Here is an 18,909-nt window from a genome sequence, read left to right as displayed (position 1 = left end):
ACGACATATATATTTATTTATTCCTTTCCCTCAGCCCATATTCACCTACTACTTCTCCTTCTCTTCTTTTTCCAACTATCGAATTCCAGTCCCCTAGCATAATTAAATTTTTGTCTCCCTTAACTATCTGAATAATTTCTTTTAGCTAATAGTATGTTTCCTCAATCTTCTCCTTATCAGCGGAGCTAGTTGTCATATAAAGTTGTACTATTGTGGTGAGTGTGGCTATGTGTCAATCTTGGCTACAATAATGCATTCACCGTGCTGTTCATAGTAGCTTATCTGCATTCCTTATTCATTATGAATCGTACTACTGAATTACCCCCATTTGATTTTGTATTTGTAACACCGGCTGACCAGAAGTCCTGTTCTTCCTGCCTCAGAACTTCACTAATTCCCACTATATCTAACTTTAACCCATCGATTTCCTTTTTTAAATTTTCTAACCTACCTGGCCAATTAAGGGATCTGACATTCCATGCTCTGATGAATAGAACGCCAGTTTTGTTTCTCCTGATAACGACATCCCCCCGGTAGTTCCCCCCCCCCCCCCCTCAAGAGATCCGAATGGGGGTTCATTTTACCTCCGTAACATTTTACCCAAGAGGATGTCATCATCATTTAACCACACAGTAGAGCTACATCCCCTCGGGAAAAATTACAGCTGTAGTTTCCCTTTTCTTTCAGCTATTCGCAGTACCAGCACAGCGAGGCCATATTGGTGGTTTTAACAAGGCTAGATCAGTCAGTAATCCGGATTATTGCCCCTGCAACTACTGAAGAGGCTGCTGCCCCTCTTCAGGAGCCACACGTTTATCTGACCTCTCAACAGATACCACTCATTTGTGGTTGCACCTCTGGTATGGCTATCTGTATTGCTGAGGCACACAAGGATCCCCACCAATGCCAAAATATATGGTTCATGGGGAAGATAATACACTACCTAAATTAAATAGAGTCCCTTCAGTAATTCCTGATCGTCATCTACTTCATTGCCTCAGGCTTCACAAATTTTTGAATGGTCAGCTTATTGTAAAAACAATTTCTCATACAGCTTCTGTTCCCATCTTCAGAATCTACGTGATAGGCTTCATTTTGAGTCAATCGTAAATTCATAGCACAATAACGTCCCACACCTTCAATACCATATGCGAATGTCTCAATTGGTTAGTGTCATTAAATATTGCTTCTATAGTATTCACACAACTTTTAACTGTTTACTTTCTTTTGCCATTACTATACTGCTTCATTATTAGCTCATTAATGAATTATATGTTTAATTATACTATCATCCACACTCCTCTCACAGTTGTTTCTACTTGTCACAACATTACATACAAACTTCCGTCAAGTGGCTTACTTAGTATAGCTCCCGTGTCAAAAATTCCTACTGTGCTTTTGCACTGCACTGAGAGAATAACTGCCAGTCCCATACTTCGTAACGTCTTACCTCGAACGCATTAGTAGCATTAATTTAGTAACTACTGGTACAATATATGTGGTCTACTGACAAACCTACAGTAGTCACGTGACTGAGCACACAATATGCATAAACTTATTTTTATATACCCTTACAATAGCCACATTCAAATGACACGGGTGAAATGCTGACCTTCAAAGTGGAACTCGAAGCTGCAGCAATTCACGTCTGCAGACAACCCACAGAGGCGACTACACGACTAAAAGGAAATCGCCTATTTTCGACGTCAACGTGCAACACCCACGCTGCGGCATAAGCTGTGGAGGGCAAATGAAACGTGTTGAATGAACGAGGAAACAGTACAGTCGCTACCACAGTGTAGAAAGGGAGCGATTTATCTGACGTCCAAACATGCACGAACATTGGCTTTCCGGCCAAGAAACATTTTCGAAACTGCCAAGTTTGTAAACTGTATGTGTGCTATCGAGTTATTATTTCCAAAAAGGAAAGTTTTCTCTATTGTGGGTAGTGCTCTTTAGTGGTAATGGAAAAATACATTTTGATAAGAGGAAATTAACTGGAGTGCCATTAATTAAAAGAAGCAGCCAAGTAAAAAGAATGATATGACAGCAAACGATATGTCCGACAGTCTCGCAGTTCTCCTAACTGAGACATAGACAAGTTGGCAGGCAAGGCTAATGTTGTTGAAATGAAACATTTGTTCATATACTGACGATACCTTTACATAGATAAGTACTTTACACACCTTGAAAATATCTTTCAAGTTCAACTGCCTACCACAAAATCATTCGAGAGAGCGACCATTAAGAGCGATCGACAAGAGCGGAGACACCGGAAGAGAGCGGGCCTCAGGAGAGAGAGAGATATCGAGAGAGACCGATCCAGACTCCGATCGTGTTTATATACAAATAGACAACTGAAGGCAACTCCACTGTCATTCTTACTCAGTCTCTTACTGCTCTGGAAGTCTCTTGCGGGGGAAAATGTTCGAGAGACTTCGCTGCGCACCTTTCTGGTGCGACCGATCGCATCAAATTTGGTTGTTGACGCCGCTTGCGTTGCATTTGATGCATTATTATCAATTAAAAAATACAGTTGCTCTCTTTCGCTAGTTTTGACATCTGTATGCTCTCTCACATTTAAGAATTAATTGCAATTTTACATTATAAAACAACTTAGAAATAATACGCGGAATTCATACAAAAATACGACCTTTCTGACGTAGGTTTTCATAAATTATTCAGTTTTGGGACTGAAATTTATTTACAAATGAAAAGAAACATTTCACCGTCCTGGTTAAAGCACAACCTGCGTGGCATAATGGCGCAATCAAAAACAGGTCCGGGTTCGATTCCCGGCGGGATCGGGGATTTTCTCTGCCTCGTGATGACTGGGTGTTGTGTGCTGTCCTTAGGTTAGTTAGGTTTAAGTAGTTCTAAGTTCTAGGTGACTGATGACCATAGATATTAAGTCCCATAGTGCTCAGCGCCATTTGAACCATTTCCAAAACAGGTGCCAAGGGAACTGTGGTGCATTGCGTGTCATGGATAAGAGTGGTGAATGATGGCTGCAGAGACGTGTATGTGCTGACAGATATGCAGCCATTGAGCAGTTGACTGCCCAGATGAACTAAGGGGATATCAAAAGTGCTTATTCAGTGATCACTCAGCGAATGTTGGTGCATATGGTCCTGCTGTTCATCAGTGACAAAGGATGGAAGTTGCATGGGAGCACCAGAACTAGGTGTACACTGAATGGCGACAGGTGGCTATTTCGGAGAATGTTTCCGTTGCACTCATTGGATGAACTCGTCATTCTGGAAGGCACAAAGGATCGGCACAAGTATGCATCTACCCTTGGGGATCATGTCCACCCCTACAAGCTGTTTTTTTTTTCCTCATCATGATTGCATCTACCAGTAGGACAATGCAACTTGTCACACAGCTCGCAGTATATGTACATGGTGTGAAGAGCATCAGGGTGAGTGGCCTGTAATCCCCTCGCCATGAAACTAGCGGATTTCAAACCAAACGAGAATGTACGGGACCACTTTCATCAGACAGTCTGTGCCACGGATTGTCAACTGAGAAACTAAGCACAGACGGCCACGGCATGACAGCAAGTGTCTCTTGGAGCCTTTTGGAACGTCATTGGTTCTCTTCCTGCATGTCTCGCAGTTGCCCATGCGGTTATTTAGCCTATTCAGTGTTTTGACAGGTGATCATATTAATGTAACTGGACAGTGTTGCATGTATATAACAAAGAGTTTAGGGGTACGACTGCAAACATTTTTATTGATGACTGAGGTTAGTGAATGCACAATATTATGCGGTATTTAATTCATTTGCAGTCTAATAATAACAAATATTAGGAATAATATGGTTTTAGGTTGGTTAGTATGTCCAAGTAGATGTGTCAAGAGCAGCAAGTCAGGTGCTGAAGTGTGGTCATGTGGATGCAAAATGTTTAGTCTGTACTGGCAAGTGTAGTCCACTTAATGGTGCAGCAGTTGTGGCCATGCGAAAACATCAGGAAGTACATTATGTGACTTATTTTTGGGAATACTGTTAGACACAGAGGAAAAATAACTAGCACACAGGAGTGGGTAGACGTTAAGGTATCAATGATCACAATATCTGCTCTTTATACCCATTTCCAAGCGTAAATGTATATATGCGTTGTCTCTGTTTTCTTTACTGACCTTACTCAGACACTTTGCAGTCAAATGATATTCAACATTCGCCTGCTCATTGAGGGTGCTCGTTGGCTAATATTAATCAAATACAGGCTGTTGTGTACATAGTTCCGTGTAGTCAGCGCGTACACAACTTTCCCACTAGAGCGCGCCCCGCTAAGCACAACAGCGCAGGCGCAGCGCTCGTCCGTCTCCGCACTACAAGATGGCGCTGCCACAGACATGGACCAAATTCTGCTTCCGCCGATCGTCGTATTAATATGTAACGCAGCCAATGAGATTGCTGCTTACGTAGAACCTTTTCTCCTCGTGGATCACACTCGCGCAGTGGTACATGAACGCGCGAGGTATTACAACGAGTGTACAGACCTCCAGTTAGTCAGTCTGCATTAGTCTGTACCAGTCTGCCTTTGTCTGCACCAGTCTGTACCAGTCTGCATTAGTCTGTACCAGTCTGTACGAGTTCTACGTTTGTCTGTACCAGTCTATAGTCAAGTTTCAGTCTGCACCTAATAAGATTACCATATTAGTGTACATAGCAATGACGATAAATGTATAGACACTTGTTAAGTATCAGAGATATATGTGAGAATAAGATTAACATACCAATACCAAAGGAACTTCAGATTGTCAATTGTAAATAGCATCCAGAACCAAGTTAAGTAATTTTTATGCTTGTTATTATTTTAATAAATGTGTGTGAAAATTAATCAAGTTCTGTTTAAAGTTGGTCACTGTCAATCTGCTACTCCAAGCGTACAAGTGGCATTACATCGTCGAACCTAACGGCAGAAGATAAACACGCCACGATAAGACAACGAGACATATCGCTGACACTCGCCTGCTTCGTTCGAGCTACTAGTCAAATAATTTGATGGTGTGTGTACTGAAGGTATTACAGTACGCACACCACACAGGCAGTGGGAAATGTTTCAATTTCTGTGATAATAATTCTTGCAACAATTAAATGGTTTACTGGTATGGCTTCATAATATCGCTAATTTTGTACCCCTTGCTTCCCTGGACGCCCTCCCCACTAGTTCAAAAGCTGCTCTCCTCGTTTTGCACCTGTGGCTTTACAGCCCGTCCGTGACACATGTGCTGGGAACGTCATTCAGTGACTACAGTGTCCAGTCAGTTTATTTAAAGTTGTTCCAGTTCTAGTTTCTGTTTTATTGTTGTTTTTATGTATTCAAACTGTGCTGTACAATAGTTATATCACTCCACGATAACTGTTGACCCTTGTATATACCTCTCATTTGCATATTATTTTGTACAACATGTATTTTGGTATGCAACGGAATTGTTGTGAGAATCTGAGGAGAAGCAGTGTGTGAAGTAGAACGATATTTTCACTCTGCAGCGGAGTGTGCGATGATATGAAACTTTCTGGCAGATCAAATCTGTGTGCCGGACCGAGACTCGAACTCGGGACCTTTGCCTTTCGAGGGCAAGTGCTCTACCAACTGAGCTACCCAAGCACGACTCACGCCCCGTCCTCACAGCTTTACTTCTGCCAGTACCTCGTCTCCTACCTTCCGGCACACAGTTTTGATCTGCCAGAAAGTTTCGTATGAGCACACACTCCGATGCAGAGTGAAAACCTCATTCTGGAAACATCCGCCAGGCTGTGGTTAAGCCATGTCTCCGCAATATCCTTTCTTTCAGGAGTGCTAGTTCTGCAGGTTTCGCAGGAGAGCTTCTGTAAAGTTTGGAAGGTTGGAGACGATGTACTGGCAGAAGTAAAGCTTTGAGGACGGGGCGTGAGTCGTGCTTGGGGAACTCAGTTGGTAGAGCACCTGCCTGCGAAAGGCAAAGGTCCCGAGTTCGAGTCTCGGTCCGGCACACAGTTTTGACCTGCCAAAAAGTTTCAGTGTCTGAAGTGATTAGCTCGATGGCAAGGCATTCACCTTTGTGGTCACACTACAGTCGTTGTTCCATTGTTAAGAATGACAATCCGTTAGCAGTAGTTCTTGTAGTGAGGTGCCCCCCGGCCTCCTCGCTAACACGGTGTCTCCCTCGGTCCAGCTCTCCAGTCACTGGAGACAGCAGGGCCACCGCGGCTACCAGCTCCAGCGAGAGCAGCAGCACTCCCATGGCAACCGCGCCACCAGTGGAAGCCTACACCACTCCACCTCCTGGTGACGCTGAAGTCTCTCGCATGAGGTGAGTTCCGTCGCGACGTCTGTACGTTTTCCACTTTAACAGGGGGCGTCAGCCAGTAGTTACAGACAAAAAAATCACACACCATTTTATTGCATTTTTTAATAAGGGAGAGGGGAGACTCTTAACAGTACTTGTTTCAGTCGATCTCTACATACTTCTTTGCGTTCACAGAGTCAGTAGCATCCAGCTTGAAGATTAAATGTCAACCTTTGAATAACCATGTATATTTCCCAATTCACCATTAGATTAGATTAGATTACATCCGTAATTCCGTGGATTCTGTTAAACGCCTTGATAGCTTCAGGTTGGATGAGTCAGATATCATGGTGAGTTTTGACGTCGTTTCCTTGTTTACGAGGGTACCCCTGCGAGAGTCACAAGAATTGATTAGTCAGACGTTTGACGAAAAGACCACTGCACTTTTTAGGCATGTCTTGACTTCCACGTATTTTCTTTTTAATGGAGAATACTGCGAACAAACGGAGGGAGTTGTCATGGGTAGCCCACTCTCACCGGTGGTAGCGAATTTGTACATGGAGAACTTCGAGGAGGAAGTCCTGTCGTCATCCGAATGGAAACCTACTTGCTTTTTCCGTTACGTGGACGACACGTTCGTCAACTGGCCACATGGTATGGATAAGCTCCTTGACTTCCTTACACATCTAAACTCCATACACCCCAACATCAAATTCACTATGGAGACTGAAACGGAGGGTAAATTACCTTTCCTTGACATCTTGGTCAAGAGAAGGGCTGACGGCACCCTAGGTCATGGGGTGTATCGGAAGACAACGCACACTGATCCGTATTTGCATACAGACAGCTGCCACCACCCTTCACAGAGGAATGGGGCACTTAAAACGCTTGTACATAGGGCGCGCACTATCTCCGACGCAGAGAGTCTACCCCAGGAATTGAACATCTGAGAACTGTATTTCGAAAAAATGGGTACTCAGAGTGGCAGATTCAACGTGCTCTCCGCCCAACCACCACAGCACAACCTGTGGAGATGGATGAAATCATGTATATTCCATATACAGGCGCACTCTCGGGGAAAATCGCTCGCATTTTGAAGAAACACCCGGTCGGAACTGTGTTTTGTCCTACGAATAAAACTCGTGCATTGGTGGGGATCGCCAAAGATAACCTCGATTTGAGGAAGGCCGGCGTGTACCAGATTCCGTGTCAATGTGGCAAGTCGTATATTGGTCAGACGATGCGTACCGTCGAGGATCGATGCCGTGATCACCAGAGGCACACTCGACTGATGTATCCGAGCAAGTCGGCGGTCGCTGAACATTGTTTGTCGGAAAATCACGCTATGGAGTATGAACGCTCGAGGATTCTGGTACAGACGTCGAGATACTGGTACAGCGTTGTTAGAGAGGCCATCGAAATTCGCACCAATGACGACCTCATAAACCGTGACTGTGGCTATAATCTTAGCAAGGCTTGGGAACCAGCGATTGGGTTAATCAAGAGTAATTCGAGCAAACGTATAGTTGTGACGACCACGGTGGACAGAGCCATTACTCCGACGTCATCTCAGACGCCGTCGCAATCTGTTCCACCGCGCGAACGTGGCGCGGGGCGCGGACAGCGGAGGGAGCGACCCGCGGGAGGAGGGTATTTAAATCTGCCGCCGCCGCGACCGAACCCAGTTCCCTCCGAGGAGTCATAGCGTACGGATCTCCGTGCCGGCACGTTCACAGGAGCTCAGTCCGTCAGTTCACCTGATGATGGAGACATGTATGATCGCCGAAATATTGTGCCCGTTGGACACTAGACCGTCAGTACGCCCGTGGATATTTTGATTACATTAGATTAGTACTTGTTCCATAGATCATGACTACGACACTTCGCAATGATGTGGAACGTGTCAGGTTAATAAAAGGTGTCTATACAAGATTTTACATTAGACAAAATATTGCATGACACTCAATATTTGTAATTATTTTTTGTTATGGGGTTTGGGAAATTACCCACTTACTATATCCAAAAATTCATCTAATGAGTAGAAGGAGTTGCCATTAAGAAATTCTTTTAATTTCCTTTTAAATGCTATATGGCTATCTGTCAGACTTTTTATGCTATTAGGTAAGTGACCAAAGACTTTTGTGGCAGCATAATTTACCCCCTTCTGAGCCAAAGTTAGATTTAACCTTGAGTAGTGAAGATCATCCTTTCTCCTAGTGTTGAAGCCATGTACACTGCTATTACTTTTGAATTCATTCGGATCGTTAATAACAAATTTCATAAGTGAATATATATTTATATAATGTGAGGTTACAGTGAAGATTTCTAGCTCTTTAAATAAGTGTCTGCAGGATGGTCTTGGATGAGCTCCAGCAGTTATTCTGATTACACGCCTTTGTGCAATGAACACTCTTTTACTCAGTGATAAGTTACCCCAGAATATGATGCCATACGAAAGCACAGAATGAAAATAGGCGTGGTAAGCTAATTTACTCAGATGTATATCGCCAAAATTTGCAGTGACCCTAATAGCATAAGTAGCTGAACTCAAACGTTTCAGCAGATCCTCAGTGTGTTTTTTTCCAGTTCAACCCCTCATCAATGCATACACCTAGAATATTCTACCTTAGCTGCCAATTTCTGATCGAAGTCTATATTTATTAATGGGGTCATTCCATTTACTGCGTGGAACTGTATATACTGTGTTTTGTCAAAGTTTAATGAGAGCCCATTTGCAGAGAACCACTTAATGATTTTCTGAAAAACATCATTTACAATTTCACCAGTTAATTCTTGTCTGTCGGGTGTGATAGCTATACTCGTATCATTGGCAAAAAGTACCAGCTTTGAATCTTCGTGAATATAGAATGGCAAGTCTTTAAAATATATTAAAAACAGCAGAGGACCCAAGACCGAACCTTCCAGCACCCCATTCTTGATTGTTCCCCAGTTTGAGAATTCACCAGTTTTTTGCATATTATGTGAACCGTTTATTTCAACTTTCTGCACTCTTCCAGTTAGGTATGATTTAAACCATTTGAGCACTGCCCCATTCATACCACAGTACTTGGGCTTATATGGAAGTATTCCATGATTTACACAATCAAAAGTCTTTGATAGATCACAGAAAATCCCAATGGGTGACTTCAGGTTACTCAGAGCATTTAATATTTCATTTGTGAAAGTATCTATAGCATTTTCCGTTGAACAACCCTTCTGGAAACTAAACTGACATGTTGTTAAAACTTTATTTTTACAAAGGTGTGAAGCTACTCTACAATACATTACTTTTTCAAGAATTTTGGATAAGGCAGTCAGAAGAGAGATTGGGCAGTGGTTGTTGACATCAGACGTATCCCCTTTTTTATACAGTGGTTTAACAATGGCATACTTCAGTCTATCTGGGAAAATACACTGCTTCAGAGAGATATTACATATGTGGCTAAGAATCCCACTTATTTATTGGGAACAAGCTTTTATTATCCTGCTGGAAATGCCATCAATTCCATGTGAGCTTTTAGTCTTGAGAGAGTTTATTATCTTCCTAATGTGGGTGTGTAAATTGCCTCCAAAAATGTTCAAATGTGTGTGAAATCTTATGGGACTTAACTGCTAAGGTCATCAGTCCCTAAGCTTACGCACTACTTAAGCTAAATTATCCCAAGGACAAACACACACCCATGCCCGAGGGAAGACTCGAACCTCCGCCGGGACAGGCCGCACAGTCCACGACTGCAGCGTCCTAGACCACTCGGCTGATTCTGCGCGGCAAATTGCCTCCCCTCTGTTGTTTTATAGTATGCAACGTTTGTAAACAACATCAGGTCTTGACAGACCATGTTTATCCGTTGCCTGGCCCTTATCCTCGTGGGTCATTAAAGTACCAACACGAAGGAAAAAGGCTTGCTACAGCCAGCTATTGCTTCAGTGGCTGAAACTGGTGGAGGCTGAAAAACTGGCCATGGATGGAAGGTCACTGAAACATAATTGTTTGGTGTTATATTGAAACGTCCCCTTAGAAAAATTTATGAATGACTGTGCTGATAAACCTCTTACGTTATTTGATTTTCAAACAGCTGAGCAGAACTGAAAGTACTCAGACATTTCTCTCTTCACTTATTCTGATCAACACTAAACTGACACAATATTTTTAGCGCAACGCAGTCTGACTTTCAATAATCCCTACAAAAGAATGGCCCTGACTAACATTAACCTATATCTTTCACGAATCACTTACCTCACAAAAATCTTAGTTACTCGAACTACTGCAATACAGCGAGCGCCACTACTGCCAGCTAAACAAAAGATTCTAACTAATGAAGGCACTAACTACTGATAGGCACACTCAGCAAATGAAAGATTTTGATAGAGAACAAACAATGTATTTACCTTAATAGTGTTCAAAAGTCATTATATGCTCTCTCTGATGGACACACGTCCAGATCATCTGCTCCGCCACCTCAGCCCCCCCCCCCCCCCCACATCCACCACTGCTAGCGGCTCACCTCCAACTGCGCAACGCTACGGGCTGTTAACAGCCAACTGCCCAATAGCGAATATTACAACGATGCCAACCAGACACAGATTGCACAAAGCACAACCAGTGATTTTCATACAGAGCGCTAGGTGACGTTACCAACATAAAAAAACCTAAACAGCCTACTTACAATATATCTGCTTCTAGAGCAGGACAATAGATTTTTTGTATTCTAGGATATGTAAATTGAGTCTTTGTTGTTGTGGGAAATGAGGCACAAGTGGCTGGACAGAAATGACACGTTGGATGGCGCCAGTGTGTTTGGCACGAAAGCAATGGCTCCCGCTGTGCACGGACATAGACGTCACCTGCTTTTTGTGTTGAGTCATCTGGCTGGCCTACTGACGCCACCTGTGCAGCCCCTGGGTTGTTTGTCACACATCCACATCACAACTCGGTGTCCGGAATGCGTGGCGTTTTTACGCTGACGCCATCTCGGTTCCAGGGGAGAACTGGCTGCAATCCCAGTGTGCTCTCTCGGCACGCAGCTATCGCTGGCCGTTTCTTGGGTCACCAGTAGTGTCAGGAAGCGACCTCACACAACATCCTATCACTGGTACAATTTGCCCATTCGTATTCTTATTTCCCATTTTTTCGTAGTTTGTATTATTTCGCAGTCTTTCTTGCATCCTTCTACAGCCCGGTTCTCGATAGAAGCTGCAGACACCATCGGAGGATCATAGTACCACTTAAGTACCTCTAAAGGTTCTTGCCGGTCCACCGTGACATTGAATGCCGCCTGGTGGGGTTGCGAGCACATGATGCGGTAGCAAAAGTATGTAAGCAGAGCAGACGCGGAAGGGGGAACACACCAGCGACGATAGGGGCTGCAAATGGGAAAGTCCATTGAGACAAGCGACTTTGACAAAGAGCAGATTAAACTACTGGCCATTTAAATTGCTACACCACGAAGATGACGTGCTAGAGACGCGAAATTTAACCGACGGGAAGAAGATGCTGTGATATGCAAATGATTAGCTTTTCAGAGCATTCACACAAGGCTGGCGCCGGTGGCGACACCTACAACGTGTCGACATGAGGGAAGTTTCCAAACGATTTCTCATACACAAACAACAGTTGATCGGCGTTGCTTGGTGAAACGTTGTTGTGATGCCTCGTGTAAGGAAGAGAAATGCGTACCATCACGTTTCCGACTTTGATATACGTCGGATTGTAGCCTATCGCGATTACGGTTTATCGTATCGCGACATTGCTGCTCCCGTTGATCGAGATACAATGACTGTTAGCAGAATATGAAATCGGTGGGATCAGGAGGGTAATACGGAACGCCGTGCTGGATACCAACGGCCTCGTATCACTATCAGTCGAGATGACAGGCGTCTTATCCGCATGGCTGTAACTGATCGTGCAGGCACGTCTCGATCCCTGAGTCAACAGATGGGGACGTTTGCAAGACAACAACCATCTGCACGATTAGTTCGACGACGTTTGCAGCAGCATTATCAGCTCGGAGACCATGGCTGCGGTTACCCTTGACACTGCATCACAGACAGGAGCGTTTGCGATGGTGTACTCAACGACGAATCTGGGTGCACGAATGGCAAAACGTCATTTTTTCGGATGAATCCAGGTTCTGTTTACAGCATCATGATGGTCACATCCGTGTTTGGCGACATTGTGGTGAACGCACATTGGAAGCGTGTATTCGTCATCGCCGTACTGGCATATCATCCGGCGTGATGGTATGGGGTGCCATTGGTTACACGTCTCGATCGCCTCTTGTTCGTATTGACGGCGCTTTGAACAGTGGACGTTACACTTCAGATGTGTTACGACCCGTGGCTCTATTCCTCATTTGATCCCTGCGAAACCCTACATTTCAGCAGGATAATGCACGACCGCATGCTGCAGGTCCTGTACGGGCCTTTCTGGATATAGAAAATGTTCGACTGCTGCTCTGGCCAGCACATTCTCCAGATGTCTCACCAATTGAAACCGTCTGGGCAATGGTGGCCGAGCAACTGGCTCTTCACATTACGCAGTCACGCCCCAGAACGTGGGGCTCGGAGGCCTGTCTGCTCTGTAAAGTAACGTAGATAGCGATCTGTGGCATCTGTGCCGAAAGAGCACAATGCAGGCGTATGCTGATGTGCTTCGGAGTACACCATTCATGATACATTGTTGGACATGCAGCTCTGCAGGAGACCACCCCTACATGTTCAAATTTTGACCCAGCTACATAGTCAATTACGATAGCAGTGGGCACACAATCTTAGGAATTCGACCGTCAATCAATCGAAACGAGTCGGCTCTTCGGGTGAATCACAGTTTTCTTACACTGGGTCCCTGGTCGTCTCCATTAACGCCGTCTTCGAGGTGAACGGCGGAAGAAACGTGCAGCGCGCTACGGGCGCAGGCTATTGGCAGCAGTATTACCTGGTCTAGGAGTAGCGTCTTTGATTCATAATAAAAACGTCTTCGGTCCCGGGTTCGATCCCCGCCACTGGCTAAATGTTGATAAATAATCAGCACTGGCGGCCGAAGACTTCCGGCATATGAAGTCAGCCTCATTCTGCCAACGGCCTTGTCAAAGAGGGCGGAGGAGCGGATAGAGGTTCAGGGAACTCTCTTGTCCTAGGGGTGGGAAATTGCCCCTAAAGACGGAAGAATCAGCAATGATCAACGACATGAGGATGCAGAAGGCAATGGAAACCACTGCATTAAGGACACGTAACGTGTATCCGCAGGACGTGTGGCCTGTAATTGAAGAAGTGTCATAATGATCTCTCCATTGGCAAAAGTCCCCCATTCGGATCTCCGGGAGGGGACTGCCAAGGGGGAGGTTACCATGAGAAAAAGATTGAATAATCAACGAAAAGATAACGTTCTACGAGTCGGGGCGTGGAATGTCAGAAGCTTGAAAGTGGTAGGGAAACTAGAAAATCTGGAAAGGGAAATGCAAAGGCTCAATCTAGATATAGTAGGTGTCAGTGATGTGAAGTGGAAGGAAGACAAGGATTTCTGGTCAGATGAGTATCGGGTAATATCAACAGCAGCAGAAAATTGTATAACAGGTTTAGGATTCGTTATGATTAGGAAGGTAGGGCAGAGGGTGTGTTACTGTGAACAGTTCAGTGACCGGGTTGTTCTAATCAGAATCAACAGCAGATCAACTCCGACGACGATAGTTCAGGTATACATGCCGACGTCGCAAGCTGAAGATGAACAGATAGAGAAAGTGTATGAGTATATTGAAAGGGTAATGCAGTATGTAAAGGGGGACGAAAATCTAATAGTCAGCCGGCTGGAGTGGCCGAGCGGTTAAAGGCGCTACAGTCTGGAACCGCACGACCTCTACGGTCGCAGGTTCGAATCCTGCCTCGGGCATGGATGTGTGTGATGTCCTTAGGTTAGTTAGGTTTAAGTAGTTCTAAGTTCTAGGGGACTGATGACCTCCGATGTTAAGTCCCATAGTGCTCAGAGCCATTTGAACCACTTTTTCTAATAGTCATGGGCGACTGGAATGCAGTTGTAGGGGAAGGAGTAGAAGAAAAGGTTACAGGAGAATATTGGCTTGGGACGAGGAATGAAAGAGGATAAAGACTAATTCAGTTCTGTAACAAGTTTCAGCTAGTAATAGCGAATACCCTGTTCAAGAATCACAAGAGGAGGAGGTATACTTGGAAAAGGCCGGGAGATACGGGAAGATTTCAATTAGATTACATCATGGTCAGACAGAGATTCCGAAATCAGATACTGGATTGTAAGGCGTACCCAGGAGCAGATAAAGACTCAGATCACAATAAAGTAGTGATGAAGAGTAGGCTGAAGTTCAAGACATTAGTCAGGAAGAATCAATACGCAAAGAAGTGGGATACGGAAGTACTAAGGAGTGACGAGATACGTTTGAAGTTCTCTAACGCTATAGATACAGCAATAAGGAATAGCGCAGTAGGAGGTACAGTTGAAGAGGAATGGACATCTCTAAAAAGGGCCATCACAGAAATTGGGAAGGAAAACATGGGTACAAAGAAGGTAGCTGCGAAGAAACCATGGGTAACAGGAGAAATACTTCAGTTGATTGATGAAAGGAGGAAGTACAAACATGTTCCAGGAAAATCAGGAATACAGAAATACAAGTCGCTGAGGAATGAAATAAATAAGAAGTGCAGGGAAGCTAAGACGAAATGGCTGCAGGAAAAATGTGAAGACATCGAAAAAGATATGACTGTCGGAAGGACAGACTCAGCATACAGGAAAGTCAAAACAACCTTTGGTGACATTAAAAGCAGCGGTGGTAACATTAAGAGTGCAACGGTAATTCCACTGTTAAATGCAGAGGAGAGAGAAGATAGGTGGAAAGAATACATTGAAAGACTCTATGAGGCTGAAGATTTGTCTGATGTGATAGAAGAAGAAACAGAACTCGATTTAGAAGAGATAGGGGATCCAGTATTTGAATCGGAATTTAAAAGAGCTTAAGGTCAAATAAGGCAGAAGGGATAGATAACATTCCATCAGAATTTCTAAAATCATTGGGGGAAGTGGCAACAAAACAACTATTCACGTTGGTGTGTAGAATATATGAGTCTGGCGACATACCATCTGACTTTCGGAAAAGCATCATCCACACAATTCCGAAGACGGCAAGAGCTGATAAGTGCGAGAATTATCGCACAATCAGCTTAACAGCTCATGCATCGAAGCTGCTTACAAGAATAATATACAGAAGAATGGACAAGAAAATTGAGAATGCGCTAGGTGACGATCAGTTTGGCTTTAGGAAAAGTAAAGGGACGAGAGAGGCAATTCTGACGTTACGGCTAATAATGGAAGCAAGGCTAAAGAAAAATCAAGACACTTTCATAGGATTTGTCGACCTGGAAAAAGCGTTCGACAATATAAAATGGTGCAAGCTGTTCGAGATTCTGAAAAAAGTAGGGGTAAGCTATAGGGAGAGACGGGTCATATACAATATGTACAACAACCAAGAGGGAATAATAAGAGTGGACGATCGAGAACGAAGTGCTCGTATTAAGAAGGGTGTAAGACAAGGCTGCAGCCTTTCGCCCCTACTCTTCAATCTGTACATCGAGGAAGCAATGATGGAAATAAAAGAAAGGTTCAGGAGTGCAATTAAAATACAACGTGAAAGGATATCAATGATACGATTCGCTGATGACATTGCTATCCTGAGTGAAAGTGAAGAAGAATTAAATGATCTGCTGAACGGAATGAACAGTCTAATGAGTACACAGTATGGCTTGAGAGTAAATCGGAGAAAGACGAAGGTAATGCGAAGTAGTAGAAATGAAAACAGCGAGAAACTTAACATCAGGATTGATGGTCACGAAGTCAATGAAGTTAAGGATTTCTGCTACCTACGCAGTAAAATAACCAATGACGGACGGAACAAGGAGAACATCAAAAGCAGACTCGTTATGGCAAAAAAGGCATTTGTGGCCAAGAGAAGTCTACTAATATCAAATACCGGCCTTAATTTGAGGAAGAAATTTCTGAGGATGTACATCTTGAGTATAGCATTGCATGGTAGTGAAACATGGACTATGGGAAAACCGGAACAGAAGAGAATCGAAGCATTTGAGATGTGGTGCTATAGACGAATGTTGAAAATTAGGTGGACTGATAAGGTAAGGAATAAGGAGGCTCTACGCAGAATCGGAGAGGAAAGGAATATGTGGAAAACACTGATAAGGAGAAGGGACAGGATGATAGGACGTCTGCTAAGACATGAGGGAATGACTTCCATGGTAGTAGAGGGAGCTGTAGAGGGCAAAAACTGTAGAGGAAGAGAGAGATTGGAATACGTCAAGCAAATAATTGAGGACGTAGGTTGCAAGTGCTACTCTGAGATGAAGAGGTTAGCGCAGGAAAGGAATTCGTGGCGGGCCGTATCAAGCCAGTCAGTAGACTGACGACCAAAAAAAAAAAAAATTATGCTACGGGAGACGTTCTCCTGAACTTGCATGGAAACTGTGGTAGTACTCGAGGGTGCGCCGACAGCTGCGAACCACCTGCATCCCTTCGTGCTTGCTGTCTCCCGCGACGGCGACTTCATCTTTCAGTAGTATAATCGTCCGTGTCTCGGAGCCAGATTAGCGCTGCAGTGGTTTGAGGAACAGTATAGTGAAACCACGTTGATGCCTCGGTGGGCAAATTCGCCTGATGTAAATGCCACGGAAACCATCTGAGTGTAGATGTACGACTGCATATATTTATATTGATAACTGAAGTCAGTGAATGCACAATATTATGCCATATTTAAATCATTTGCAGTCTAATAATAACAAATATTAGGAGCAATATGGTATTAGGTTGGTTAGCACGTCCAAGTAGATGTGTCAAGAGCAGCAAGTCAGGTGCTGAAGTGTGGACATGTGGATGCAAATGTTGAGTCTATACTGGCAAGTGTAGTCCACTTAATGGTGCTGCAGTTGTGGACATGCGAAAACATCAGGTAGTACATTATGTGACTTATTTTTGGGAATACTGTTAGACACAGAGGAAACATAACTAGCACACAGGAGTGGGTAGACGTTATGGTACCAATGACGACAATATCTGCTCTCTATACCCATTGCAAAGCGTAAATGTATATATGCGTTGTCTCTGTTTTCTTTACTGATCTTACTCAGACACTTAAACTTTGCAGTCAAATGATATTCAACATTGGCCTGTTCATTGAGGGTACTCGTTGGCTAATATGAATCAAATACAGGCACTGGGAAATGTTTCAATTTCTGTGATATTAATTCTTACAGCAATTAAATGGTTTACTGGAATGGCTTCATAATATCGCAAATTTTGTACCCCTTGCTTCTCTGAACGTCCTCCCCACTAGTTCAAACGATGCTCTCCTCGTTTTGCACCTGTGGCTTTACAGCCCGACCGTGACACACGAGCTGGGAACATCATTCAGTGACTACAGTGCCCAATCAGTTTATTTAAAGTTTGTTCCAGTTCTAGTTTCTGTTTTATTGTTGTTTTTATGCATTCAAATTGTGCTGTACAGTAGTTATATCGCTCCACGATAACTGTTGGCCCTTGTATGTACCTCTCATTTGCATATTGTTTTATACAACATGTATTTTTGGTATGCAACGGATTGTTGTGAGAATCTGAGGAGAAGAGGTGTATGAACTGATTAGCTCGATGGTAAGGGATTCACCTTTGTGGTCACAGTACAGTCGCCGGCAGCGTGTGTTCCATTGTTAAGAATGACAATCCCTTAGCAGTAGTGCCTGTAGTGAGGTGCCCCCTGGCCTCCTCACTAACACGGTGTCTCCCTCGGTCCAGCACTCCAGCCACTGAAGACAGCAGGGCGACGGCGGCCGGCACCTCCAGCGAGCAAAGCTGTACTCCCGTGGCAGCTGCACCACCAGCCTGCCCCACTCCACCACCTGCTGACGCTGAAGTCTCTCGCATGAGGTGAGTTCCGTCGCAACGTGTCCACGTTTTTCATATTCACAGTATGAATTACGGGGGCGTCAGCCAGTAGTTACAGACAATAAATCACACACCATTTTATTACATTTTCCAATAAGGCAGAGGGGAGACTCTTAACAGTAAAGTACTTGTTTCAGTCGATCTCTACATACTTCTTTGCGTTCACAGAGTCAGTAGCATTCAGCTTGAAGATTAAATGTCAAGCTTTAAATAATCATGTATATTTCTGAATTCACCATTAGATTAGATTAGATTACATTAGTACTTGTTCCATAGATCATGAATACGACACTTCGTAATGATGTGGAACGTGTGAGGTTAATAAAAGGTGTCTACACAAGATTTTAAATTAGACAAAATATTACATGACACTCAATATTTTCCTTTTTTGTGGGGTTTGGGAAATTACCCACTTAGTATATCCAAAAATTCATCTAATGAGTAGAAGGAGTTGCCATTAAGAAATTCTTTTAATTTCCTTTTAAATGCTATATGGCTATCTGTCAGACTTTTTATGCTATTAAGTAAGTGACCAAAGACTTTTGTGGCAGCATAATTTACCCCCTTCTGAGCCAAAGTTAGATTTAACCTTGAGTAGTGAAGATCATCCTTTCTCCTAGTGTTGAAGCCATGTACACTGCTATTACTTTTGAATTCATTCGGATC

At 43.7% G+C, this 18,909-nt stretch overlaps 1 protein-coding gene and 1 non-coding gene across 2 annotated transcripts in view; one reads left to right on the top strand and one right to left on the bottom strand.

Annotated features, from left to right (window-relative positions):
• Nucleotides 1-5,543: 5,543 nt before the first annotated feature.
• On the bottom strand, nucleotides 5,544-5,618 carry Trnas-cga. The gene has a single exon. It is a non-coding gene; the product is annotated as a tRNA-Ser (tRNA).
• Nucleotides 5,619-6,207: 589 nt separating this feature from the next.
• LOC124551275 (poly [ADP-ribose] polymerase tankyrase-1-like) overlaps nucleotides 6,208-18,909 on the top strand; it is a 49,488-nt gene continuing 36,786 nt past the window's right edge. Inside the window, exons 1-2 of the mRNA XM_047126276.1 lie at nucleotides 6,208-6,302; nucleotides 18,094-18,225. Coding sequence (XP_046982232.1) covers nucleotides 6,232-6,302; nucleotides 18,094-18,225 — 203 coding nt within the window. The 5' untranslated portion in view covers nucleotides 6,208-6,231. The remainder of the gene's footprint in view (nucleotides 6,303-18,093; nucleotides 18,226-18,909) is intronic.

Source organism: Schistocerca americana, chromosome 9 (genome assembly GCF_021461395.2).
Source record: "Schistocerca americana isolate TAMUIC-IGC-003095 chromosome 9, iqSchAmer2.1, whole genome shotgun sequence".
Lineage (NCBI taxonomy): Eukaryota > Metazoa > Arthropoda > Insecta > Orthoptera > Acrididae > Schistocerca > Schistocerca americana.
Note: the sequence above shows the minus strand (reverse complement) of the source record. Positions and strands in the feature narration are given on the sequence as shown.